Here is a 25,634-nt window from a genome sequence, read left to right as displayed (position 1 = left end):
CAAGCATGGGGCGCCGACAACGCAGCGTCGGCGTTCAGCCAGAGACATATCCAGCCGGCTAGAACATGTAGTTGGCTGCAGCTTCGTTCTCTAGCGCAATGTTGGTAGAGCCAAGGGAGGGACTGGCCAAGTTTCGATATCTTTCGAGGAACACTTGACAGCGAGAAGGCCATGGATGAATGGGATGCTGCAGGGGGAGGCCAAGGCACGACTGGGGAGGGAGACGATTGTTTTCTCCAGGTACAGCACAAAGAAGCACCGAGAGGTACCCTGGAAGGGACGACTCCTGACGAGGAGAATGGAACATTGGGACGCCGATTCGATCAGCTGTGGACGATGTCTGACAAAAGTGGGGTACGCTTGCTCCCTGAAGAGTAACTTGTACATAATTAGTGTCAGCCAGCCATCTTACCTTTCCCTGCCGAACAAGGATATTCCGACTGGCGTCTTTAGCGCGTGTGGTTAGCATGGGTTGCGCTGGCAGTGCGCCACTGGGCTGGCCACGCATCTTTTGAGCGGGGAGACTGGAAGACATGGAGAGGTAAAGGGAAAGGGAAGAGGAGGGAGGGGGATGAGGAAGGAGGGGATGAGGGGGGTGGGGGGGAATTGGGAGAGGGGGCGAGGGGGGGAGAGAGACATGCGTCGAGGCGGCGCCCACGTTCCCCCGATGCAAGGGATAATAGAGAAAGAGATACATCGCGGAGGTCGGATGCGGCGCGAAGTTGGTGCAAAAGCTGCCCGGCCGGATTGTCTGTACCCGCGTCGACCGACGTTACCCTAACTACCTATGATGTAGGTCATTGCGGCCCGTTCCTGCTCGTCAAATCCCGCCTGTGGCGCGACGGCGGGAACCTCGGCAGCGATCTGAGGGTAGCTTTGAGCAGAGAATCAGAGAACGAGAATAGATGGCTACCCTGCGGTGCCTGGCTCGGCGGGTCTGTGCGGTTGCACCCGGGTCGAGGAGTGCACACCCCCGGCCCCGGCGGCATTGCGCAGGCATGTACAAGCAAGTACGCATGTATGCCTACGCAGTACATACTTACCGCAGTAGTAGAGAAAGCGGGATGCTCCGGGAGGCCAACAAGGACCAGGATGAGACGAATTTGCAGATTCCCCCAAGCCTCATGGACCGCGGATTGGCTGCTGTCCGGATCAAGACGCAGCAGGCAAGGAAAAGCACTGCTCGGGCTCGGAGTTCCCATTTCGCAAATGGACCGCTGTTATAGGCTTCCACTCTGTCGGGACCGCCAGTTATCCACCGATTTGGGCTGTGTTGGTTGGTGTCTGTTGGTGCAAGGAGCTGCAGGCCGAGCATGGCTACAGGCAATGTCGTCTTCCGCAATTCTCCGTGGGAAATCGCAAAAACCTTGCGAGACAAGCGAGATTTGAGATGGCATCATGCGGCATCATGCTGTGCAACTCATCAGTTGGCCGGCAGCTGCCGAGGACACACACTTCTTGATTGACGGGCTAGCGGGGGTGGCTGGCGCGCCACCAACGTTGACGAAATTGCACGTTTCCCACCTCCCCCAGTACGGATTCGCCTGGGCAAAGTGCGACAATTGAAGGAGGCTGCAAGTTTGCCAGTTGATACTCGGCATGTAACTGGATCGAACCAGAATTGAATGGTAGAAGTATGTAGGTATGTACAGGTGATTCCAAGGAGACCAACGATTCCAAGACTGCCAGCTCCGAACGCCGCACAACATCTCGCCTCAGAAAACCATGCATCTATTGTCTATTGTCTTCCCCGCGCAAAAAAAAAAGAAAAAAAACCCCAAAAAAAAGGCAAAATCCATGCATTACTCAGCGGCCATGTCGCCGGTAGCAAAGAGCTCAAGGTAGATGCGCTCCTTGTCGATGCCCATATCGACCAACCCCCTCCGCACGTCAGCCATGAACGTCTCGGGCCCGCAGATGAAATACTCTGCCCTCGGCTCGGCGGCGAAGAGGTCGCGGTCCCTGTCCAGCTTGTCCAGGTCCAGCCTCGCGTGTGCGAACTTATAGTTGACGTCGGCCTTCTCCTCGGGCTCCGTACCGATGGCGTTGAGGAAGACGTGCGCCGACACGTGCTCGTTCTCGCGGCAGATAGCCCTGACGGCGTCGCCGAAGGGCAGCGAGTTGCTCGACCGCGACGTGTGGATCCACGAGACGGGCCTGCGCACCGCCGGCGCCGCCCCCTTCCCTTCGGCGCCCGCGAGGCTGCCCAGGATCGCCATGAGCGGCGTGGCGCCGACGCCGGCCGAGATCAGCACCGCCGGCGCCCCCTCCTTGGCCTTGTCGCGCGGGTCGACGAAGAACTCGCCCTGCGGGTGCGACAGCTCGACCTCGTCGCCGACGCCGAACCCGTCGTGCAGCAGGTTGGAGATGACGCCCGGCAGGCCGGCCGCCTCCTCCTCGTCCTCGCCCACCTCCCGCTTGACGCTGATGCGGTAGTAGTCGCCGCCGCCCTCCCGCGGCGCCTCGCTCAGGCTGTACTGCCTGCTCTGGAGGTGGCCCAGGCTCGGCACGAACACCTGCAGGCTGACGTACTGGCCGGGGAGGTATGTCGGCAGGGGCACGGCGCCGTCGCTGGGCGCGAGGTAGAAGGTAGTGATGGTCTCGCTCTCGGCGATCTTGCGCACGATGCGGAACTTGCGCCACCCGGCCCAGCCCTCGGCCCGGTTGGCGGCGTACATCTGGCCCTCGAGCCCGATGAAGACGCCCGCCAGCACGGCATAGGCGTGCGTCCAGGCGTCAACGATCTCGGGCGTGGCGGCCTCCTGGAGCACCTGCCCGATGGCCTCGATCAGGAACTTGCCGACGATGTCGTACTGCTCCGGGGTCACCTGCAGGGAGACGTGCTTGTGGGCGATGCGCTCGACGGCGTGCTGCAGCTTTGCGAGGTCGTCGATATAGGTCGCGTAGGCGAGCACCGACGCGGCCAGTGCCCGAGGCTGGCGGCCCGTGGTCTGGCTGGCCAGGCTGAAGATGTTCTTCAGCTCCGGGTGGGCGTCGAGCATGTTGTTGTAGAAGAGGGTTGTGATGGTGGTGCCGTGCTCCTTGAGCACGGGGGCAGTCGCCTTGACGATGGCGATCTGCTCCGGGGTGAGCGTCGCGGCCATGGTGGATGCGGATTGATGTGTTGACTGAGTCAAGTAGAGAGATGGATGATGGCAAGAGTAAGGGATGGATCAAGATCCGAGATGGCTCTTGGGGATTCTAGTATGCGAGAGTATGATGGGTTGCTGGTCCTGAGGACTGTCCAGCATCTTTCACTTGGATGTCCCAATCTATTTATCCTCCCCGCTCCTTCCCTTCCTTCCCATCCTTGCCCCCACAAACGTCCGGACCCGGCTTGGCCCTATCACGAACCCATATAATCCTGATTAACAGTCTATCGAGGACATATATTGAGCTGGTCATGGCAAAATCGTGCCAGGTTAGGTGACACGATGGGGCTCGATCCACCGTTGGATGCAGCATCTCCGGGGACGCCCAGCTCTGGCGCGGGCCATGCAACGAATGCCGTGCGTATTGGCAGGCTGGGCCCGAGTCCATGGCCAAGGCTGATGTAAATTCCGAGCCATTTTAAGGCGAAACAAGGCCATCAAATCAGCCCACAGAGAGAAATTTTGCACAGCGCATCTGGGATGGCAGCCCGGTTGGTTCTCGCGAATCTGGGTATCTCCGCGGAGCAAAAATGTAAATCCCGTGCCTGAGACGGAACATTCTAGGTCCCTGTTCCTGAGCTAGTGCGATCCCGCCGCCACAGCTCTGCAAACGGCTCTGCAAACGGCTGCACTGGGGTTACACTGCGGATCACCAGTGAGACATCTGGTCTTGAATGCCTACAGAGTAATCCGTATGATCAACGCCATATTGTTTTATTCCATTCATTGACATGTTTTTGGCGAGTTTATGACGGCCGCTGCCACCCCCCAGCCTGGGAAGACCCAGACCTGGGATGGAGCGTTAGCGTCACTGCCAACCCGAGGTTTTGGTAAACGTATCATCAGGCCATCGGCAGGCCCATCGACCCGAATTCGGGGCCTTCCGGCCGAGCACGTCCCACATCATTCGCCTAGACCCCTGTTTTCGGGGGACCCAGTACGCCGTAAATTAATTCACAGGCTCAGGTTCAGTGCCTGAATTGTGGGCCGTCGTCATATCATACCATGTCCTCATGGCTGAATCATCCAGTGTCACGTCACGCATTGCCAGTCTGCATACATCAGTCGTGAAACGCCATTCTATTGAGTTGGAAGACATGGCGCAAGCCAATCTATTGTGAACAGAAGCTAGGCTTCCCTCCTCGTTTTGGGCATCATGTGGTATCCTGCCCTGCCATCAACCGCGGGTCTGCCTCGCCACCAAAAAAATGGAACAGGGAAAGGAAAAAAAAAAAAAAAGAGAAAAAAGGGGGAAGAAATGGCCCTGTCATCTGTCATCAAGGAGAGGAGGAGCCAAAATAAAACAAAAGGGAGACCAAGAAAAAAAATTGCCCGCCCATGGAGTTGAACCATGTACCTCCCACAGGTTCTAGAGAATAACAATATTACCACAGGGCGCTCTCACCGTTGAGCTAGGCGGGCTTCTTATAGACCCTCTAACCTACTGGAACATATAAGGCCATGCCGGAGCAAAGGAAAAGTTAAAATGTAGAGACCGAGATAGAGGAGGTGGCAAGGGGAGGGGGGCAGCGAGGACAAGGAGGAACTCTGGCAGCAGTCCCAAACCAAGCTGGAGAATCTAGCCTTCTCAAGCAACGTATTACAGAGGAACAAGGCAAATAAACGCCCACCTGCAACCTCCCAACAACTGCGGAATACATGTGAGACTTCCCTAGACAAACAAGAGGTGCGTATCTGTAAAGATAAACCACATGCCTCCCAATGTAAGTGTTTGGCGCTTTAGTATAATTACACAAACATAAATAATAAATCAATAAAAGCCTGCGAAGTAGTCAGAGAGCAAAAGAATAATAAGAGGTTATAAAAAAGAACAGAGTGGGAAAAAAATTGCCTGCCCGTGGAGCTGAACCACGTGCCTCCCTTGGTTATAGGTGTAATAATAATACCTGCAGGCGCTCTCACCGTTGAGCTAGGCGGGCTTGTTATAGACCTCCCAGGGTACTGAGGCATATAAGGCCATGCCTAAGAGCGAGAGGGGGTGGCGAAGAGAGAGGCAGACAAAGGAGGTGTTGCTGTCTAGTACAAGCCCTTGACTTACACAGACATAAATGAATAAATAATAAAAGCCTCGTAAGTAGACGGAGGAGTAGAAGGAAAAGTTGTAAAACAAGAAGAGGCGAGAAAAAAAATGCCCGCCCGTGGAGTTGAACCACGTACCTCCCATAGGTTATAGGAGATAACAATATTACCACAGGGCGCTCTCACCGTTGAGCTAGGCGGGCTTGTTATAGACCCCCTAGCCTACTTGGGCACATAAGGTCTTGCCAAAGCAAGGGAAAAGGCAAAAAAAGAGAGGGTGGCAATCCCAAAACGTCGAGCCACATGCTTCCCTAAGAATAAAGGAGAGCACTCCAATACAGGCCGCCCCGTGTAGCCAACTTGAAGACATGAATAAATGAAGTCCTGCCCTGTAGATAGAAGAACGAAAGGAAGAAAGGAAAAAGAAAAGAACAGGGCGGGAAAAAAAAATATGCCCGCCCGTGGAGTTGAACCACGTACCTCCCATAGGTTCTAGGGGATAACAATATTACCACAGGGCGCTCTCACCGTTGAGCTAGGCGGGCTTCTTATAAACCCCTCAGGGTACTGGGGCATATAAGGTGTCCTCCAGACAGACGAGCGGATAAGCTTCGGTGCTGAGAAACTTGACTTCGTCGTCGGCAGAGGGAGATCAAGTTGCTCCTCACTCGAGGGTAACCTGCCTCTCGAGGGGCTGCGGCATAGAGGCCGGGCAGAAAAGAACGCGGGCCTCGTGGACGGGTATCATCAGCAGCACTAGAAGCAGCAACTCGGACGGCAAGCGCAGTGTGGAACCTGGGCGGCGATCCGGGTTGGACTAGGCTGGTGAGAAAGGCTGGTCAGGCCCGGGCCATCTGCCATCATCCAAGATCGTATTCCGTGCACACTCGAAGATGCTCTGCGTTTAGGCGGAGGAAGCGGCGTTGGGTAGAGCCTGGCATTCGCATCAGGAATAGGTGTTTGGGGCAGGGGGGTTTCCCAGATGGAGCTGAGCCGGATCAGAAACTGGCAGGGAAGGAGGAACCACTGTCCCCTCCCTCTATGGCGTGTCGGTGTTGGGTTTAAATAGGTAGCCCTGTGGCAAAAACTTCAGGCCAAGGAATGCCAGTTCCCATGCAAGGTCCGGCAATAGCCATCCCTGTAGGTCGACCATGATGCATTAGCAGGGTCATTCCAGACAAGTATGGCAACTCAAAATACGGTGACCCACTTGATCGCCATAGCAGACTCAGACGTGGCGCAGAAGTGAGAAAGTCAACTTCTCGGCGGGGTGGCGGGACCCTCGGGCCCAGCTACCTATCTTCGTATTGCTAGGTCCTGATGGATGCGTGGATGGAGACGACGAAGATACGAATCCATAGCCAGCCCTCCCAGATCGGGACAGAGAAAAGGGATGTCGGGAGAAACAAAAATAAAGTATTGGAATCATTGCGCATCGCGGATTCGGGGGTATCTAGCAAGTCAACATCAACGTTCCCAACGTCGTGAACCCCTGGCAACCTCACCATATTCCCTTTCAAGGGCCCAATTCTCCCGCAACGCCAACCGCATCATGTTTTCCCAATGACGCCCATACCTTCCCATCCAGCAGACCCTGAACCAACCCATTCCCTCCCTCCGTCCATCACCTCTTCCTCCCATCACTACAACAGCACCCTCCCTGGTCACCAAAGCAACACCCACCATTATCACTGAAACAGCACCCCCCATGATCACTGAAACAGCACCCCCCGTGGTTACTAAAGCAGCACCCCCCATTATCGCTAAAGCAGCACCCAGGCTGCCCATCCGTCGACCGCGGCCCTGCCCCTGGCCCCGCCGCAGCCATTGGCTTCCCCGGTCGGTATCCCTCCCCCTGGCTCTGCTGCTGCGTCCTCGCCGCCGTAGTCATCGGCCTGCCGCACCGATATCCCTCCCGCCGGCCGCCGTGCAGCGGTTCGTCCTCGGTCGGGGAGGCGCCGGACGAGCGCCGCGAGGGCGGGGTCGGTTGGGCTGCTGCGGCGGCGGCGGAGGAGGCGGGGCCGGAGGAGGGCTGCTGGTGGTGCTGGGGGGGTTCGTAGGGGGGCGGGGCGTCGAGTTCTTCTGGTACGGGGACGGTTTGGCGGTGGGAGGTGTAGGTTGTGGGTGGAGAGGAGGAGGAGAAGGAGGGGGAGGATAGCTTGTCCATTTTTTGGGGGAGTGGTGGGTTGGATTTGGGGAGGTGGGTGGGTTCCCAGTGTTTGCTCCTGCTGTTTATGGAAGTCGGGAGGTTCCTTCTTTGTGCTCCCGCTCGGGCAGGCAGGTGGTACCTAGGTAGATGGAGCTCGGAATTTGGTGGATCTGTTTGAATGCGGGTTGTGGGATCGTCGCGAGTGATGCTTCTCCTGGTGTAGACGGGAGTCGGTGAGCTTCCCTACCCACCTATTTAATTATCACAACGATTAGCTGCTCGGGCTCAATCCAGGTCCGGATGACAAAATTTCGTGATCAAACGCGTGGTTTTAGGTGGATCATGCGTTTCTGGGCCAATGGCGGAGATGTCTGGACGCCAAGTCTCAATCCTGCTAACCAAATTTGGGTTGGTTGTCAGCCACAGCCGCTGACCAGTTCATCAAACAACTGCCGCATCGCATCGCAGAGCAGAGCAGACGTCGGAGACCGCCGAGTCTGTGAAGAGCAAGTCTTTGGCCCTAAGAACCAATGTTGTCGGTGCTTCTCCTCTTTCCGCTTGATCTTCCCATTCCAGGTCCGAGAGGCCCCGACAAGAGAGGCCCACAAACCGCCAATCAGTTGTTCCCACACACGCTACGTGGCCGCTTTCTGGGGCCCCGCAAGGTTTGCCAAGACAGGTGGACATCAGGAATAGTAGACTAGATACTCCCCACGTTTGTAGTACATAGGGCCTCAATGTAGGGCTGTGGTAGTGTGCGAAACGTCGGCGGGCGGGCCCAACTTCCGCTTCGAAAGGCCCAGGTCTTGGCGAGCGAAAGATTGGCATTACATGTCACCGTCACCGTGCGAACAGATGATGCTTGTCGTTCGCATCAAGCATTCGTCGGTCACCCCTGGCTCGGTAGCTCATGAAGAAACATATGGAGAACGTGATTTCGAAATGATGATATCTAACAATGAGTAGGTATCCCAAATATACAAAACACCAAAACATCGCTATAGGTAGAAGAAGCAAGCACCACGCGGACCAACCCAGACCTCCAGCGCAACGAGAAAAGCCCCCATCGCAACCATCGAGGCCCAGATGACAGATCCCTCCAACCCCCGCTGGCGCAACAAACTTGGCCAAGCTCAGATGAAGAACTTGTGCATCAACCTGCGCCACAGCGGCATGGCCGCGATCTGGGCGCGGTACTCGTTGATCTCGTCCCACGGCAGCTCGCGGCGGCCCGTGTCGACGTCGATCTCCGACGTGCGCAGCCAGCCGGCCCGCTTCCACAGCCAGCCGCCGATCCAGAAGAAGATGACGACGGGGAGCGCCAGGTACGACTTGAAGAAGCCCTGGACGTCGTTGAAGCCGCCCTCCACGGGGCAGATGGAGACGTAAAGCTGCGTGAGGGGGAGATCGTGTTAGTTCTCGGGCTACCAGGAAGATGGGGTAGGGGAAGGGGCTTACTTGTGCAATCAAGACGATGATGACCAACCCCAAGCCAATGTAGCTGCCGTAGACGCCGCCGATGGCCTTGAAGGGGATCTCGTCCAGGGTGTGGCCGTGGTAGGCCCAGGCCTTGCGGAACCGGATGTGGGCGAGGCAGATGCTGCCCCAGGTGAACAGGGCGGCCAGGCCGGAAAGCGCGAGCAGCCAGTCAAAGACGGTCGGGCCGTCGGCGTCGAGGTTGACAAAGGCGAGCAGGCCGAATGCGATGATGATGCTGACGCTGAAGAGTGGACGGCCCGAGCGGTCGATGTAGGTGAAGATCTTGGGCGCGTACCCCTGCTGCGCGAGCGCCGTCAGCGTGCGGGAGCCGCCGTACACGGCCGACACGCCGATGGACAGCACCGAGACCAGGATAATGACGTTCATGAAGGAGTCGAAGCCGCGGAGCCCAGCGTACTTGCCAACCAGCACGAACGGCGACGTGTTGACGTCGGCGTACGGGTTCGTGGCGCCCAGGAGACCGCCGTCGTTGTAGGGGATCAGCAGGCCGACGAAGAAGAGACCCAGGATGTAGAAGCTGTGGGAAAGAGGGGGAGTAAGTAAAAGAGAAGAGCCACACCGACGGGGGGACGATCGAAAACTCACAGGGTAATCCGCCAGAACACCTGCTTAATGGCTCCCGGCATCGACTTGACGGGGTTGCGAGCCTCGGCGGCGGCAAGACCGACGAGCTCGGTCCCGCTAAAGGCGAAGGCGGCGGTGACGAAGACGCTGCAGAAGCCGCGGAAGCCGTTGGCGAAGGCGCCGGGCTCGTACCACAGGCGCGCGCCCCAGTAATGCGAGTACTGGCCCTTGGATGGGCCGCCGCCGAGGACCAGGACAAAGGCGATGATCAGGAAGATGACCGTGGCGGCGAGCTTGAGCGTAGAGGCCCAGAACTCCTCCTCGGCGTAGCCGAGCGTGCCAAAGATGTTGACGATGATGATCAGGACAAGGAACAAGGCTATCCATACGCCTGGGAGGAGGGGAAGTTGTGTTAGTCACAGAATGGCGGGAAAGTGGAGGCGGGCGCAAAATTGAGCAGCTTACCGACGTTGATATCCTTATTCCAATATTGTACCGTGAGACCACAGACAGTCAGTTCGAGCGGAAGGACAACAGCCCATTGCATGACATAGTTCCAACCCATGGCGAACCCCCACGACGGGTCAATGAAGCGGGTAGAGAAGGTGTAGAAGCCACCGGAGATGGGGTACATGATAGCGAGCTCGCCGAGGGCGTAGACAACGTTGAACATCATGACCCCGATAATGAGGAAGTCGATAAGCAGGCTGGCAGGCCCGCCGTCTCTCAGGGCGCTGCCGGAGCCGACGAAGAAGCCGGCGCCGATTGAGCCGCCGATGGCAATCATGTGCAGGTGGCGGCCCTGCATGGTGCGGTCCAGCTCAATATACCCGGTGCCGCTGCCATCGTCGTCACGCTTCTGGAAGGAGCGCAGGTTGAGCCCGTTGCGCGTCATGAAGTCCTCGGAGTGGGCGCCATCGCCGGCGCCGTGCTTGCCGCCGTTGCCGTTTCCCTCGCCGTCGTAGGCTGGGAGAACGGTCCCGACCTCCTTACTGTAGGTCGGTTCCGGGGGCACTAGGCCCCCGTCGCCCATCTCCTCTTTGGACATTGTGTCGGGTTGGTTCCTTGGGTTGGGTGGTGGGAGACGAGAAAGAGGATGGGAGCCGATCAAAGTTACCAGAGTCCGGGGTCGGCTGGGGTTTTTAGGGGACCACTTGGATGTGTAAGACCCAGGGGGGGGGGAGGAGGTGAAGAGGGAAGAGGCGGGGGAGGCAGCAGTGCAGCAAAAAGTAAATGACGTTAACGGAGCGGGATAAGCCAATTTATTTGTACCACAGGTCGCCACCAGCCGATGCAATCGAAGCAGGCTAGAAGAACCTTAGAACATGAGCAAGCCTGGTTCAATTCCAGAGGCCTGACCAATACTAAATTGGCGGGCTTGGCTATCTTGGGCGAATTGGGCAGCAGATCAAGCGAGGGGAAGCTTGCGATAGGAAGGGGGAGACGAGCCAAGGCAAGGCGAGATGAGGCGAGGAGGGGGGATGGGGACACCATCTCCGCATGGAGATACAAAGATAGCAATGCAGACGCAAAAGTGGGCAAGCGACGGGGAGGCCGTGGGCCGTGGGTGAGGCGGATGCAACCTGAGAGGTGGTTCTGAATGGGCTGCATTGGACGATGATTTGACGGTAGCCTTCAATTCATTGCTTGACCAGCTTCATTGGAGCAACCAGACGGGCAGGTGTCGATCTTGGCCGTCTTTGCTCGCACCTGGGAATGCAGGATAGGTGGCACGACATGTGGCCAGAGTCGCTGACGAATGGTGTCACTGATTATCAGACGGAGGATCCTTGTTGTAGATCACCACCGGACAAGCGAAAGAGTTACTTTCCCCATTCCCCAGTCCCCATTCCCCCATTACCTACAGCGTAACCCCTTCTTCGGTCGAGGCCAATTGGCTCCCGAGCATTGATTGACGCTTGATAGGGATCGATAGGGGAATTATTGGATTTCTCGTAATGTTACGTCTCGACGTCGACCCCTTGGCGCTCGGTAGCCTAGTCTGTTGATTTCACCGAGAAACGAGGATTACACTACCACACTAGTGCGTGAGGCTCAAGGGGCGGCGGCGCTTGTTGCGAAATGGGTGCTCTTGCCGGCGATTGTGCGGCAGTGATAAGTGTGAACGGCGCATCCCCAAGGCCCCCCCATGTCCGAGCTAAGCCTAAGACGGCAGGTCCTCCATTCAAGCGTATCAACGACCTTCTCCATCCGATTGAACCTTACTCTGCATTTACTCAGTACTGCAACTCTGTGGTATGTAGTGTGCATGGCATATCGGATAGCAGTTGTAGTGTAAACTGGCGTTTCTTGATTCGCCCATGGGAAATGCAGCATCCCCACCCCACCCTCGCTCTGGCCTCCATTGCTGACTCGTTGCCGGGGAGCGATTAAGTGAGCCCTCAACTCGTAGGTCAATGAGGAAGTGATGCGTACCTAGGAGTGAACCCCCCAAACAAGACTTCAATAAGTGCGGGGATTGATTGCTCAGGTCTACGTGCATTCATTTTGTGCCGCTAAAAGGGTGGGATGTAAACGATCAACTCCCGAAAACCTGATAATCCCGCCACTTTATCCATGAAGGGTCGTCGTAATGTGGGCGATTTTGAATGACGCAGGAGAGATACGTACCCGGATATGAGAGCGAAGCTTTTTTGATAAGGGAACCCATATCAATTTCCCCGCACCGTGCTTGGGGCGTCAGATGGCACAGACGTGATTGGCTGCAATTCCACGGCAGTGTAACCTCACGGGAATGGCTTAGCACAACAGTTATGATAATTTGCCGGCCAGCCGGATCGTTTAGTGTTTGCACTGTACGGAGCACGGAGCGTATGTACTCAGCGCTAGTCTCATTGTGTGACCGACGTGTCAGGGGATTCCAAGGCAATCGGTCCATCTCTCTGCTGACACACAGACGAGCTGGGACGGGGAATGGATGGGAAGGAAAGTCTGTCGTAACCGTTGGTTTGGGTTTGGGTTTGGGTTTCCTTCCTCTCATCGTCCGCGGGCATGTGACGGACTGCCCTAGGTATGCCGTACCTCGGTGCCTACCTAGGTGGGCGCTTTGTTTATCCTCGTTTTGCGGTTTTACGAGCTCTCCGGGCCTCTCTTCGCTGGAGATCTCGTATGCGCAATCGTATGTTTCCCCCAATCTCCCGAGCAACAACGACAGGCCTGAGATCGCCGACGGTTCATGTTGCCGACAGTGTCACAAGCCGAACCGTTGCCAACTTCCAACGGCATCAGGCATGTACATACAATATAGTGGAGTGGTGGGGTCGCCTCCAAGGTTTGCGGGGGAAAGAGCCTTGGCTTCGGTGCCGTCTGGGGAAGGAGGGGAAAGCAGGGTCTAGGCTGCCGAGGCCACTTGTGTTTCAATTGACTTAGCTCGACTTCCAGGGATGTCAATACTTCCAAGGGTGTCAATCTTAGAATTGATCAGAGACGGCGATGCTTCTCAATGCCTCACCTCCCTACTCGGTTACCGGCGGTCCTCCCAGATCAGCTGTTGAGCATCGACACAGGGCCCCCCTCCAATTCCCCCTTTCAAATCCCTACAAGATCTATCTTTCTTTTGAGTCCAGGCCTGTCCGTGCATGTCGGTGGGCAGGTATTTTCGAGGTCCCACCTCCCCCGCAACAGAGCACTCCTTTCTCATAGGTCCTTCGACCCAACCCCTTCTGCAACGCGTCGGCGCGGCCGGACGCCATCGACGTCATTGTTCGCCTCGCGGCCAAGGGACATGCACACTATTGATGCGGTTTGAAGCTCAGCTGACAGCGCCGAGTTGGTGAGTTTGGACTGAATGAGGATAGCAGCATCTGCGAAGGACAAACCGTGATGCCTTGGAGCAACGATGACTTCGCCGTCTACGAAGTCACGTCATAGTGTCCTAGCGGAAGGCAAGAGCAAGTAATAATACTTGGAGTCGGATCTTCTAAGCTGTCGTGCAGGAAGGTACTCCAATTCCAATCTTGTCTTTCAGCCTCATAGACGTCATAGTTATGAGCGTACGTTATGTCTTCGTCTCGAACGCAGCCCTCCTGTGGCTTTTACGATGCTCGGTTTCCTCTTGTGAAGATAGCCAACCCTCTCGGGGCAGTGTGCTGAACCCATAGCCCACCGTTCTTCTCTGTTGAGGACAGTCGTCTGGAGTTGGGTGTGGGCCTGCCATTCGCAGCAGGCATCCCCAGTCTTTTTGATGGGCCTCAGGGAAGGTGTCGGTGTGTACCGTTGGAGCCTTCCTGGCCACTGGCGGGCTCGTACCGGATGACTACTCGCACTGTTCGTGGTAGCCCAACAAGCTACCCCATCTCAACCAGTCCCCTAGCCTGCGGGAACGCTGGACTCACAACAGCAGAGAAACAGTTTCATCTCTGAGTCCTGGTCAACGTTGCCCACCGTGGGGGGCCTGCGGGTTCGTCGGGTACTTGAGCTTGCACGGATGCGACACCGCGCTGGGCTGATACGGCAGTGGCTCCCGCGCCGTCGCACAGCCGGGGCTGTGGTTTCTGACTGCTGGGTAATCACTCGGCTTCCTCGCCGCGGGTAGTCGCATGGCGGGATGCAGTCAGCGCGAGATGCGGTCAGCGGAATGCAGTCAGCCGAATCATGCAATCGGGTCCTTGTGTTGACACTCCTTGCGGAGCTGTATCCCAGTCTATTGCGTACGGCACAGGGCAGGGAATGAGGATGATTTGTTTGGCGTCTGTGGTGATATGTTGCCTAAATCGGGACGCAACTATCACCCGCGGGAGTGTGCAGCAGATTCGCAGGCCCTGCGCCACTCGATCGGAGATCCTTCCATCCATCGGGTATATGCGTCCAGCCATCTGGAGGGTGCAGTTGTCCTATTAGGTGCTGATCATGGATATGTCCACTTAGACCCATCAAATAGCAATGGTTAATGGCGCAGAGGAAGCAGCACCATGCGGGAATGGGGTACCTGGGAGAGAGACGCTCGAGATAGGACGGAACAGAGGATACCACAGGCTTGGATGGCTCGAAAGGCGGTGGCCGAGATTTGGTTGGCAGAAACATACGTGCGGTCACTATTCACTCACATCGCGGCATGGCAGATCTGCGGTATTCACTCACTTTGGACTAGGCTTGATAGGCAACGTTAACTGGTATCAGTTTCAACAAAACAGCCCGGTTGATGTAATGGTAACATGGAGGAGTGTCGCCGTAAGATCCAAAAATGGTGTCGCATGAAGCAATAAGTCGGCCAAAGTTATACTCAGTTCCCGATTCGATTCCGGGGCCGGGCAATTTTTTTTTTCTCCTGTCTTTTTTTCCCTCATCGGTTTTCCCAGCTCTTTTTTATTTTGTCTGACCTCTCACCGGTCGTCTAAGCGGAATAAATAGGATGAATCAAGTCTCAAAACAAGGAAATTCTAAGAAAGCCTGTGGGAACTGTGATGAGCTTCGTTCTAGGCGTACAATGCATGTTCCTCTTCCACGACGCAATGACGCAAATATTGTCAAGCCAACTAAGAGATAGTCCTATAATACTGTACCTTTTACTCCTTCTCATCTTCTCGTTTCGATATAATCATTGGAGATTTTCTAGGCAGAAGATTGACGAGTGGCAGCGTGGGATCAGGACCATTCAGGGGCTGTACTGTAGATTACCGTCTGGAAAAAAATCCCCGTGTCTTCAGAACTTCAGCAACTTGCAACGTTCTGAAGTCGTTCGTCCAAGAAGTAATATCTTTGGGTCGCTTGTCTTGGGTCATTTTGCCACGTTAAAAGGGGTTCTAGTGCCTTCAGGCACTTGGTCGGGGGCTCACTCGGGGTCTTAAGGGCGGGCAGGAGAACAGCATCATCCACCGGAGGCACGCCATCGCGTCCGGGGGCGCTGGGCACCATCCACGAGTCGTGCCGGTGGGTCGGACTGGATGAGGTCAAGGACCCGTGGCTGAGGGAGGGATGGATGTACAACCGCGGACGAGCTGGAGAGGGACGGGCCTAGGCCGGATGGGGAGCTGCATATTGAGGCCCGCGCGACTGACTCGAGGGGTAGCTTCGACAACGTGCCGATACGGGGGTTTGCGGAGGTGGGTGGAGTGAGGTATCACTGACGGAAGGCCATATGTCGCAAGGGGAAGGAGCGGAACTTCGGCAGAGACCCCGTGGCGACGAGCCCACCCGCGCGCCCCGGAAAGCGCACGGCGGGTATCTCCAATTCTAACGGGCTGGTATTGAGGGTGACCCCCACCACGGCGCCGGTGATGTCGGGCGCCATCCTCACCCTCGAGAAGCGAGCAACGGCCATGTCCTCATCTAGAGACAGTCATCCAGGGTCTCATTCTGTCACCCTAGTCTTGCAGGTTATGGGAAGCATCGATGAAGCCCTCCTAGTTCAAGTTAGAAGAAGGGTGTACTACAAAAGGTTATTTGGGTCTAAATTAATATATCTCCCTTCCTGTTGCTATACGCCTCATGTCCGCGCAGGTTTCCATTCCATGGATTGTCGTTCCCGCCTGGTCATCACTGTCCACCGGCTATTTGTACTGTACACGCGTCTTCAGCAGGCCCTTGTGCATGAGCGTGTACCGCTTCTCCACCAATCTGCAGAGTTTATTGGACGTCAGTTGCCATCTCAAGTGAACCCCACAGCAACGTTCTGTTTTGTTTGACCAACAACTCCTGCCTGGAGCGCGACGCGGGGAAGCATTGTAGTTGGAATCCTTCACACAGCTCTCTGCTTCACCCGCAAAAATTCTTCGATTTGAGCAACTGCTACCTGAATATCGTATTCAAAATCACCAACGTCGCCATGGAAGTAGCGGATCAGCTTAACTCGCCGCTGTTTAGTCTACCTCTCGAGATTCGGACTCGAATCTACGACTTCTACCTTGCCTTCGACGACCGGGACTTCGGGTACACCAAACGTCCCCTTTTCGTCTACCTCGACAACGGCGAATATTCGAAGGGGCTTCCCTCCTTGATGCTGGCATGCAAGCGATCATACCAAGAGATGCGCACGCAGGTCCACCACGAATCCATTCTGCGAGTGCTGATGTCGCAATGGAGCCCTCGCATCGGCTTTGCAGTCCACGGCAATCTCCGGTATGACCGGCTGCACAAGCTCTACCTGATCGTATCCATGGAACACCCCTACTGGAATCGGTGGCTGGGGTTCTTTGAAGAGATCTCCCACCGGATCTCGGGACTGAGGGAGCTCGTCGTCGACTGGGAGCCCAGGCAGTTTAATCTTTCGGGAAGAGAAGCTGCCTTGCACGAGAAGAAGGAGAACCACTTCTTGCGGCTCGTGGGAGGGCTGAAGGAGCTGCGGTTGATTCGGCTGTATGGAGACATTCCGCCTCATTGGACCAAGAAACTTGAGGAGATGACCGCCGCGCGCATCATCTCTTTTAAACTCAGATGGTGGAAGGAGCCTGGAAGGGACTGGTGAGCGCTCGGACTTGGGGACTGGCGCTTCGTCCGCGCGTCCCGCATCGGGGAATTTGCCCACCACTGTCGGCCAGACACGACGCCCGTACAGCTCTTCAGGGGTGGATTCAAGAAGCATTGGCCCGGCGAGCAGGGCGATGAGACCTTCTACCTACAAACAACAGTGTGAAACGTGGCGGATGATCGGGAATGGACATTGGCTTTCTCTGCTCTCCCCTCTGTCACTTAGGTGGACTAAAGCAAGTATTCTGTCTCAGAGTGGCAAGGGAGACCCTGTTCAGGCTCATCTACATTTACGGAGACTTCTTCGGGGCTGTCGAAGCCTCGGAGATCGCGAGGCAATGGAAAGTCTCTACGACTCGTCGTGAATATTTGCCTGGGCGATCAAAGATATGAAGATGCAGAGACTTATGAGATCCTACTGGAAACCTTTGTGGGCGGCGAGACCTTTGCATGAGTCCAGCGAGATCTAGATGGAAGATGGAAACGACTGAGATCCTAGAACTGGGATCGACTGAGAGTACCAAGTCACGAGGGACATGGTAAGAAATCCAACTCTCCAAGCGGACCAGAACTTGTCTGGTTTCGAGATACAAATGGCTTGCAACACGGATGGCATCATTCCAGCTGCATCCTAAAGCCTATCTCCGATTGCAGGGATCGGGAGTGATGGAGGATATGTTAACCGACATCCCCAGACAGCCACGGGAGTATAGAAAGCCAGCCAAGCAAGAATAAATTCACTACTGAGCTATTGACAAAGGATTTCACCCACATGTACAAATCTCTTGGGTTGGTTTAATACAGGAAACGACATGAACTTCCAGCTAATCAGCCGGCCCGGAGCTTCCCCCTCCAAGCCTACCTCCAAGAAACGAAACCCATCTAAGCCGCAAGGTTGATAGACGGCGCGGCGGACCAACCGCCGGTCCACTCGGTCATGCTGACCTGGGAGGTGCTCGTCTCGACGTCGTTGGACTTGCCGGTGCCCAGCAGGAACTCGTTGATGTACGAGTTGAGGTTGGCGGTGGTCTGCGAGGGGAACTGGCAGTGTTGGTGGCCGCCGACAATCGAGAAGCCCATGTTGGGGCCGACGCCGAGGCCCTTGTAGATCTGGCGACCGGCTTTCATGCAGACGGTGGTGGACACGGGGCCGAGCCAGTCGGTGTCGTTCTCGATAACAAACAGGCCGCGCGGTGCGACGAGTGCGGCGAGGAAGTGGTGGTCCTCCGGCATGGTGTCGGTCCTGCTGACGTAGGCGTTGAAGTTGGGCGAGAACCACGCGTTCTCGGTGACGATCTGGCCGGCCGTCTGGATGTTCTTGCCCTTGCCCTTCTCTGAGTCGGAGACGCGCCAGCACGCGGCGCCGCCAGACCCGGACTCCTGCGGGATGGTCAGGGCGATGCGGCTCTCGAGCGCGCCCACCATGAAGGCGCCCTTGCCGTTGCGGCTGCACCCCGTGACGCCCAGGCGCTTGGTGTCGATGCCCGTCGCCTCCGGGCCGAGCTGCTCCAGCCCGTCGATGATGCGGCCCACGCACCAGGCCCACGCCGACGTCGCACCGGCCGTGTGCGTCTTGCCGTGCAGATCGAAGAACCAGCCCGTGCCGTGGCTGTTGGTGTTGGCTTGCGCCGCGCAGGCGTCGTTGCCGAAGGTGATCTTGCCCACGTTGGCCGGCACGGGGATCGAGATGCCGCCCACGCCGATGATGGCCGGCCCGCCCGTGGCGCCGCCACCGCTGGGCTTGTTGATGGCCACCGAGAGGGTCTTGGTGTTGCTGCCGACCTTGATGTTCAGGTTCATGGTGTTGCCCGACATGGTCGCCGTGAGCGAGTCGGGCGGGCCCGGGTAGTCACCGAGCTCGTACTGCTGCATGATCTTGCTCATCTCCGCCTGCCGGCAGGCCCAATCCTCGGCGGACGTGACCGCCTTCCCGTCGGCGAACTTCCACGGGTCGGGGAGGCCCTTGTTGCTGACGGCGGCGAAGCTGGATGCGGTGGAGCAGGTAGCCTGCCGCTCGAAGAGCTCGGACGCGGGGAGCGCCAGCGCCGGAGCGGCCAGCAGGAGCGCGGTCGTTAAGCTCAGCATCTTGGGAAGAAGTCTCGGGGTTTCAATTATGCCTTAGGAGGGACGAGGGACGAGGGAGGGTCGAGAAAGTCGTGTGGCCCGGAATCCGGAGAACACGCCCACGCCACGCTCTTTAAGTAATTATTCCCCCGGGGGGCCATGCTTCTCGCCCGGATAGTTCAGTGGGAGCGAACTCCCCCCAGGCTGTCCACATGGGCTGCCGGTCAATCTTCCGAGCTTCTCCACAAGCCGAGCCGGCATTTGGCCTTAGGGGCGACAGATTTGGTGGGCATCTCTCGCTGTGTCGACGCCGGCAGCAGTCGTCGTCTCCAAAGCATCATAAAAACATCGTCTTGGCCCCCGGTGGGATTGGGCGTGCACCTGCTTGGCACTCTAGTGTTTATGTAGACGGCGAAGGGCCAAGACTGGAGTTTCAGGGACGATGGTGCTTTCTCTCTCCATTCCCCTCATCCGAGGCAGCTTGGCGACATGGATTGGTTTATAGGGAAGAGTGCAGCCTGTGCGCATGGCAGCCGGCTGAAAAGGGGATGCGGAGAGGTATGGGTAATTTGGATATTTGCGGCGTCGTCCTGGAATAATATGGGAAACATTGGCGTGAGGGGACTGATCTGCGGCATGGCCACGGGCATTAAGGGCTGATCGTGGGGACTCGGAAGCTGCCGGTTATTGGAAGCACTCTCTGTGAATGCATGATCCAGCCAGATTTGGAGAATTGCCAGGCACAATCTACAACGGGTGCGACGCTGAACTATCACCACGGTCAGCGCCTGGGGTGCTTCTAGTTTAGCTAGTTTAGCCTGCAAGGCCACCTCCCTTCCCCTAATACCACAGTAGACCCATCAATTACCGACCTTTGCCGGTAGGGGACCCAGGAATCTGTCCGGCTAAAGGCGAGTTGCAACGGGTTGGCAAATCTAGGCCTGATCTACAGGAGAGTTGGGGGAGATGGGGCCGAGGTTATTGGAGCGCTTCACCGGTTTGTGTTTTTCAAGAGGCAACTCATCAACCATAATTACAACATAGAGGCAGATGGGCATCAGTTAAGAGACAAACCGGGTGCATCGAGATGGGGCCAAGTTAGCTAACAATCAGTCATGAAGGTGGCAGTTTATATCAGGCTCTGGAAATAGACGGCGGCTAGATAGTCATGTCGACAAGATTGCACTGTCATATGATCTACTAGTATCTAACCTAACACTATTCTCCAGCTGGATGGGTAGATATAATACCCTGAGCTGCCTGCTCAACCACTCAACCACTTGAAGTCGACCATGGGTCCTCTTCTGTCTACAATCATTAGGTCTTTTAGGAATGATGATGTGGACTGCCTAATCTGCTGTGTAGTCCTGGGAGGAGAGAACCTGTGGAGTTGGTCAAGATAGCAATTGGTTATTTTCCCTCTCAAGCATTAAAGCAATGCAGCTCAGGGTCAGCCGTGGTTCAGCGCAGGCCCACCTCGTCACAACCTTACGAGGGACTCTTCATCGACTGTGTTCTTGGTAACTGCTCCCACCGTATTCTGAAACAACCTTTCACAGCGCCCGAGCCAGATACAAGAAAGCCGGACGGTCCATTTTTCGCAGCCTCGTCTAACCTCAGCTTGGTGGCAAGGGTGGGCAATCACTGGAAACCCCGGTTGTCGCAATGAAAAAGTATTGAGCAATGCTTGCTAAGACTGGAACTCGGGCGCTGAGTGAAATACCCGGCTTAACGTCTGACTCGCGTCAAGCAGTCAGCCCAAGGAGGAAATATCCGGGATCTGTGTTGTTTACCGGAGAATCTTGAGGTCAAGTCTGCGGCGGGAAGTCCCTCCTCCGTCGAAGTATTCGCAGTCGGAAAAGGGGCTGGTGACGATATCCCCATTGCCTGACCAGAGACAGATTAAAATCTTGCCCGAATCTTGGCTTCAGTCATTCCTACTTTAGTGGGCCGGTACTGCAGCCTCTTTCACCTATGCAGTGGTTGTTGGTTGTGATTCATTGCTGCCTAACTTAGGGAACACCGTTGGAACCAACAGACACTCTATGAAACACCCTGGCACCTCCGAAAGCCTCACTCCTCAAAATCTCTGCACCCTTCCCCTCAAATTTCAATCTTCGAGATAAATCCTACAACAAAGAAACCATGGCCTCCTCCAACCTCCAATACATCCCGCGCAGCACCGAAACCTTGCTCGACATTGCCGCCGACGTGATCCGCCTTCTCCGCGCGACCGGCGAGACGGTCGGTGTGGCCGAGTCCCTCACGGCCGGAGGCGTCATGACGGCGCTGACATCCGTCCCCGGCGCCAGCGCCGCCTTCCGCGGAGGGGTCGTCTCGTACGCCACCCCGCTGAAGCAGCTGCCCCTCAGCGTCGATGCCGGGCTCATTGCCCGCGAAGGCGTCATACACGCCGACGTCGCAATCCAGATGGCCGAGGGCGCGAGGACGGCGACGACGTTTGATGATATCCCGACTACGTGGGGGGCCGGGACCACGGGCGTGGCGGGCCCGGATTCTCAGGATGGGAAGCCTGTTGGGACGGTGTTTATTGGTATTGCGTCCCCTGATGGAAGTTGGGCGTGCGGGCCCTTTAGCTTTCCCGGGCCGAGAGAACGGGTGCGGGCGGCGACGGTTGTTGAGGCGCTGTCGAGGTTGAGGGACGCACTGGCTGCAAGGAGTGGTGGGGAGAAAGGGGAGAATGGGGTGGAGGCTTGATGACATTCGAGTCGCTCGAGGACAATCTGGCTATTACTAGATACCTACTGGGTGACAACACAGAGATTCTGTAGCTGGAGCCTGTGGAGCAATCCTGACAGCTCTGGTTAAGTCCTTCTAAACATGTCGTCTACGTCCATGCCCCCCAGCTGCTTCCACCAAGCCTCGTTCGTGATGTTATCCCCACCGACCGCTATCGCCTCCTGGTCGGGGTCGTCGTTTGTCGGTCCGGAGACTTCGATGCCCATCTCTGCTGTGGGCTCATAAAGCCCCGGAGACAATGGCCCCAGCCCTCTAGGCCAGGATTGAGGGGTAGTCTGGAGCCCAGGGAATGGGGTTGCGGGGATTGATGGCGCGTCTTTTCTCTGCGCCGGCTTTGGTCGTTGACGTAGTCCATATCTTTGGCTTTGCACTCAAGTTCCTTGCAGACCTGGAGGAAGTGGCTTCTGATCTTGGTTTCTAGGTGTTCGTCGGCGTTGTCGAGTGACAGAAACAGGTGTGGCAGGGAGCTGAGGTATTGGTCTCTCAGCTCAAAGTGTTCCATTACTGCGTGGTAATCTTTTGTCTCGGGTCAGGCTTTCATTTGCTTTGCTGAAATATTCTTGGGTTGTCTAGCAAGCTCACCTGGCAGCCCCACGTCATAGTCATTGTCCCTGGGAAATACAAGTTTCCACAGTTCTGACCATTGCTCCCTGTTGTCTCTTCCATATGACCTTTTGTGACCGGTCAACTCGCTGAATATGTCGCTAGAAATGCCATCCAAGGGGTCAAGTTCTTTGTGAATGCATCGTTCGGATGGTAGGGCTCGATTGTGTATGTCCAAGTCATTCAGCGTAGTGAAAACAGCTTTGCAGCATTGACAGGATATTCCAGGGCTAGCTTCTCTCCTGTGTTGTGAGACGATATGTTCTCTGAAAGATCGGGGCGTAAGCACACCTGCACGTACCTTTGGGCAGTAGAAGCTGATGAACTTACCGGACCTTGGCTATGGTGCTAAAAGACGTCATTCCGCAGGAGTATCTCTTTCTCACATTAAATATTTCGGGGTTTCGTTTGCGGAAAAGACAGCTGAATCGTAATCCGAGTCTCTCGCCCATCCGGGGCTTCTTGGCAGCTCTGACACAGGTATTGCCACCATTAGTGTCGTCCTCTATTCCGTTGCCGCCTATCTCCCTTGCCCTCTTTCCAGGGGCTTTGGGAGCTCCTTCCCCCTGGAGTGATCTTCCGTCACGAGGTATAGATTGTGATTTCTCGGGCTCGTCTGCTCCCTCAGGAGCCAGCCAGACATGAGCGTAAAGCCCTTTGACAAAGTCCAGCACCAGAGGTTTCTATTTATCGACTGAGATGTTTGCTTCGTCGACGGTGAGCCCGAAGACTGTCTGAATAGTGGCTTCAAAAATTGCCATTTCTTCGGGCAGGACTATATCATCAGACCCTTGGGATGAGGTGTCCGATTCCGATGAGATGCCCGTTGTTTCTATCGTTGCCTCCAACATTGCCGGAACTGGACATATGCGAAGGAATTCTGGTGCCTCTTCGCGGTCAACGTCAAGCGGCACGCGGTCTCGAATGGGCTCGTCTGATCTGCCGTCATCTTGAGGGACCGTAATGAGTCTCGCATAATCGCTGCGGAGATCTTCACGTTGGCTCAAAAAATCGTCTATTTGCCGTTGCTTATCGAGTTTTATTATTTCCAAATGACTTAATTATGTTTTCGTGATGGCCGAGAAGAAAGTTGAGGTCAGCGCTCATGTCTCCTGGAGGAGACCCGAAATCACTTGCAGCATCGGAATTAGGATCCCAATTCAGTCCTCTATGGGTGTCTGACCGGACCGAAATTGCAGAGTCGGTGAAAGTTGCGTTGGACACGTTGTCGTCCTGATTGCTCTGCAACCGTTTGAGCAGCTCGGGTCTCATTTCCAAGGTCGCGGATCGAGCTAGAATCGAGCTGTTCGAGTCTCCGAGACCTAATGAGTGAGAGTTGAGTTCCCCAATGGAGGTGGAGAGAGTATTCAATTTTCGAGACCTGGCCCAGGCGTTGTATATGCATTCAAATCCTATCCGGAACCTTTCCTTCATCGGGTCCGTGCCGTTCTCGAAGGCTCTCGAGATGATGCTTCGTCCACGTGAATTGTAAAATTCGCGGAATTGGGCCATGTCAAGTGATAGATTTGTGTCCACATAGGCCGTTTGGAGGCATTGATGGCCAGGAAACAGCATGTCCCAAATCGCAAGCCACCTCTGTCCCTCCGTGAGTAGGTGGCTTTGTTTGCGCGACAGCCGTTCCCTCACTTCAACGGTGACGAAGTGTACCCCATCAGAAGGCAGTGGTTCGAAACGGCATCCATTGGGTGAAATGTGAAAACTATGCCCATCTTCGTCCGCGAAGACCGTCAAGCATCTGCGACAGTAAAAGGATGGTGTGTGGGCCCTGATGAGGTACTACTTGACGGGCGAGATCCCACAGAAGAGTCGGGGAAAGTATTCGCTATGCTTTAAGGGATCTCTCTTCCAAAATGGACAGGCGAGAGCCCGCCCCTCCGGCGTGCCTTGTCGGCGTTCCTTTTTCCGCGTCTTAGGTTCTGCGTCTTTGGTGTTTCGTCAGCCAATTCAACCATTTACTCGTCCCTTTAAATTTTGTATCCAGTAGAAATCAGTATCTGCAAATGATCTGGCAATGGATCAAGCTTGCGAACCATCCTCCGCAAGGCGTTTCGAGGAAAGAGGAAATGGATTCCGGAATTTTCACGTACCGTCCGCACTGGCAGAGTCGGGGGCCAGCCATTCCCCAGAACATAATTCGCTCATCTTTTGTGAGATGACCGATTTGATGATGGCCCAATGTCGATTTGAGGGTGAGACGACAACTGGAAAGCCAGCTTGAATGCCTCCTGGTGCTGCTCAAATATCAAGAGATGCGAAGTATTGCGTAATATGACCAGGCTTTGATCGAGCAGGGATATCCTTTTGCGAGATTCAAAGCCGTGCATTCTCGCGTGGAGGCTTTTGGGAGGCCTGGTGGTCACCTAAAAAGTCCTCACAGACTCGGAGCCTCCTGATTGGCTTGTCGCGATGAGGCAGCTCGGCTCATGGCGCAACAACGCCCGTGCCTTACAGGACTCCTGACTGGACCGTCATCGTGGAGACTTCCACGGCTGCAGGTGTGAAAGTCGAAGGGTGCAAGACTTTCAAGATGGTGGAGAATCCGCGAAGCTGTGAATCCTATGCCTTCGAGTTGCGGTCTGTGATCTATAAGAATAGTTCAAGCTGGTCTTCGAGCGAAATGGTCCTTTTCAATCCGAGAAAACCTAGGGACTGGTACAACTCCAACAACCAACGAAACCAAGCTCACATTCAAAGGATCTCAAAGTGACGGAACCTCCATCACTATGCCGAATTCGTCCAAAACAGGTGGAACGCAGCCCAAGGATAATGCATCACCAGTGTAAGTCGCTGGCCCACTGCAGTCTGCACGTCACGTGATGATTGCATCAAATTGCCTTCTACCATGACGAGGTTCTAACATAATGTCTATCATAGGCCGATGCTCCCCACTTGGATTTACGATACCTCGAGCTTTTCAGACCGCCTCGTGTAAATTCAACAAGGGGTCAAGAAGCCTTACGGCATGATTTCTGTCAACCATACAATAAGGGTCGTGAGAATGTGAAGACGACTTCCCAGAACATGGACAAGGCATAAGGAGGGGATTCGAGACCCATGAAACAGGTGGGATACGGTTGCGAGGTGGGAATAACTCAAACTTTATTATAAGTGTGATTCAATATCAGCTGGCTAGCCTTGATTGCATTAAAGGGAATTTCTCCAGGGGCATGCGCTATTTCCTTTGCGGGCAGGCGGTTAGTGCATTATAAGTGGCAGTTGCTTTTGCTGTTGCCTATTGCTGTCGCTGTCTTGCTATTGCTATTCCTGTCTATCGCTCTTTCCGTCACTCCTATCACTCTTGCCATCACTCCTATCGCTTTTGCCAATACTATCTATTGCCTTTGCTGTCGCTGTCT

At 55.6% G+C, this 25,634-nt stretch overlaps 8 protein-coding genes across 8 annotated transcripts; 2 read left to right on the top strand and 6 right to left on the bottom strand.

The window, feature by feature from the left end:
* Window positions 1-1,802: 1,802 nt before the first annotated feature.
* QBC33DRAFT_560833 (globin-like protein) lies at window positions 1,803-3,104 on the bottom strand (the record flags this gene model as incomplete). Its single annotated transcript, XM_060430090.1, has 1 exon — window positions 1,803-3,104. The coding sequence occupies one exon, from the start codon at window positions 3,102-3,104 to the stop codon at window positions 1,803-1,805; it is 1,302 nt and encodes a 433-aa protein (XP_060281681.1).
* Window positions 3,105-4,068: 964 nt separating this feature from the next.
* QBC33DRAFT_544364 (uncharacterized protein) lies at window positions 4,069-4,961 on the bottom strand. Its single transcript, XM_060428449.1, has one exon. It carries the CDS (start codon window positions 4,503-4,505, stop codon window positions 4,281-4,283), a length of 225 nt encoding a protein of 74 aa, XP_060281680.1. The 5' UTR covers window positions 4,506-4,961; the 3' UTR covers window positions 4,069-4,280.
* A 1,437-nt stretch (window positions 4,962-6,398) lies between these two features.
* Window positions 6,399-7,096, bottom strand: QBC33DRAFT_544363 (uncharacterized protein). Its single transcript, XM_060428448.1, has one exon. The coding sequence runs from the start codon at window positions 6,978-6,980 to the stop codon at window positions 6,660-6,662; it is 321 nt and encodes a 106-aa protein (XP_060281679.1). The 5' UTR covers window positions 6,981-7,096; the 3' UTR covers window positions 6,399-6,659.
* A 1,378-nt stretch (window positions 7,097-8,474) lies between these two features.
* Window positions 8,475-10,453, bottom strand: QBC33DRAFT_516784 (putative amino-acid permease; the record flags this gene model as incomplete). The annotated part of the gene is made up of 4 exons (XM_060426159.1): window positions 8,475-8,732; window positions 8,800-9,358; window positions 9,427-9,796; window positions 9,871-10,453. The coding sequence occupies 4 exons, from the start codon at window positions 10,451-10,453 to the stop codon at window positions 8,475-8,477; spliced, it is 1,770 nt and encodes a 589-aa protein (XP_060281678.1).
* Window positions 10,454-16,050: 5,597 nt separating this feature from the next.
* Window positions 16,051-16,922, top strand: QBC33DRAFT_141591 (uncharacterized protein). The gene has a single exon (XM_060422115.1). It carries the CDS (start codon window positions 16,190-16,192, stop codon window positions 16,826-16,828), a length of 639 nt encoding a protein of 212 aa, XP_060281677.1. The 5' UTR covers window positions 16,051-16,189; the 3' UTR covers window positions 16,829-16,922.
* Window positions 16,923-17,401: 479 nt separating this feature from the next.
* On the bottom strand, window positions 17,402-19,151 carry QBC33DRAFT_590998 (uncharacterized protein). Its single transcript, XM_060431634.1, has one exon. The coding sequence runs from the start codon at window positions 18,913-18,915 to the stop codon at window positions 17,713-17,715; it is 1,203 nt and encodes a 400-aa protein (XP_060281676.1). The 5' UTR covers window positions 18,916-19,151; the 3' UTR covers window positions 17,402-17,712.
* Window positions 19,152-20,958: 1,807 nt separating this feature from the next.
* On the top strand, window positions 20,959-21,787 carry QBC33DRAFT_612413 (uncharacterized protein; the record flags this gene model as incomplete). Its single annotated transcript, XM_060432482.1, has 2 exons — window positions 20,959-21,577; window positions 21,762-21,787. Exons 1-2 carry the CDS (start codon window positions 21,040-21,042, stop codon window positions 21,785-21,787), a joined length of 564 nt encoding a protein of 187 aa, XP_060281675.1. The 5' UTR covers window positions 20,959-21,039.
* QBC33DRAFT_590988 (uncharacterized protein) lies at window positions 21,770-22,719 on the bottom strand. The gene is made up of 3 exons (XM_060431633.1): window positions 22,588-22,719; window positions 22,237-22,523; window positions 21,770-22,170 (listed from the first exon to the last, which is right to left on the bottom strand). Exons 1-3 carry the CDS (start codon window positions 22,707-22,709, stop codon window positions 21,806-21,808), a joined length of 774 nt encoding a protein of 257 aa, XP_060281674.1. The 5' UTR covers window positions 22,710-22,719; the 3' UTR covers window positions 21,770-21,805.
* Between the last annotated feature and the right edge of the window lie 2,915 nt (window positions 22,720-25,634).

Source organism: Phialemonium atrogriseum, assembly GCF_030411735.1.
Source record: "Phialemonium atrogriseum strain 8032-3 unplaced genomic scaffold QBC33scaffold_19, whole genome shotgun sequence".
NCBI lineage: Eukaryota > Fungi > Ascomycota > Sordariomycetes > Cephalothecales > Cephalothecaceae > Phialemonium > Phialemonium atrogriseum.
This window is presented reverse-complemented; position numbering and strand designations above follow the sequence as displayed.

Bases quoted from the DNA above. Each gene is read 5' to 3' on its own strand.
- QBC33DRAFT_544364 (XM_060428449.1), bottom strand. From the start codon at position 4,505: ATGGTTCAACTCCATGGGCGGGCAATTTTTTTTCTTGGTCTCCCTTTT.
- QBC33DRAFT_544363 (XM_060428448.1), bottom strand. From the start codon at position 6,980: ATGGGCAGCCTGGGTGCTGCTTTAGCGATAATGGGGGGTGCTGCTTTA.
- QBC33DRAFT_141591 (XM_060422115.1), top strand. From the start codon at position 16,190: ATGGAAGTAGCGGATCAGCTTAACTCGCCGCTGTTTAGTCTACCTCTC.
- QBC33DRAFT_590998 (XM_060431634.1), bottom strand. From the start codon at position 18,915: ATGCTGAGCTTAACGACCGCGCTCCTGCTGGCCGCTCCGGCGCTGGCG.
- QBC33DRAFT_590988 (XM_060431633.1), bottom strand. From the start codon at position 22,709: ATGGGCGAGAGACTCGGATTACGATTCAGCTGTCTTTTCCGCAAACGA. The intron at 22,524-22,587 runs GTAAGTTCATCA...CCGATCTTTCAG, and splicing joins AGCACCATAGCCAAGGTCCG to AGAACATATCGTCTCACAAC. The intron at 22,171-22,236 runs GTGAGCTTGCTA...CCGAGACAAAAG, and splicing joins CTATGACGTGGGGCTGCCAG to ATTACCACGCAGTAATGGAA.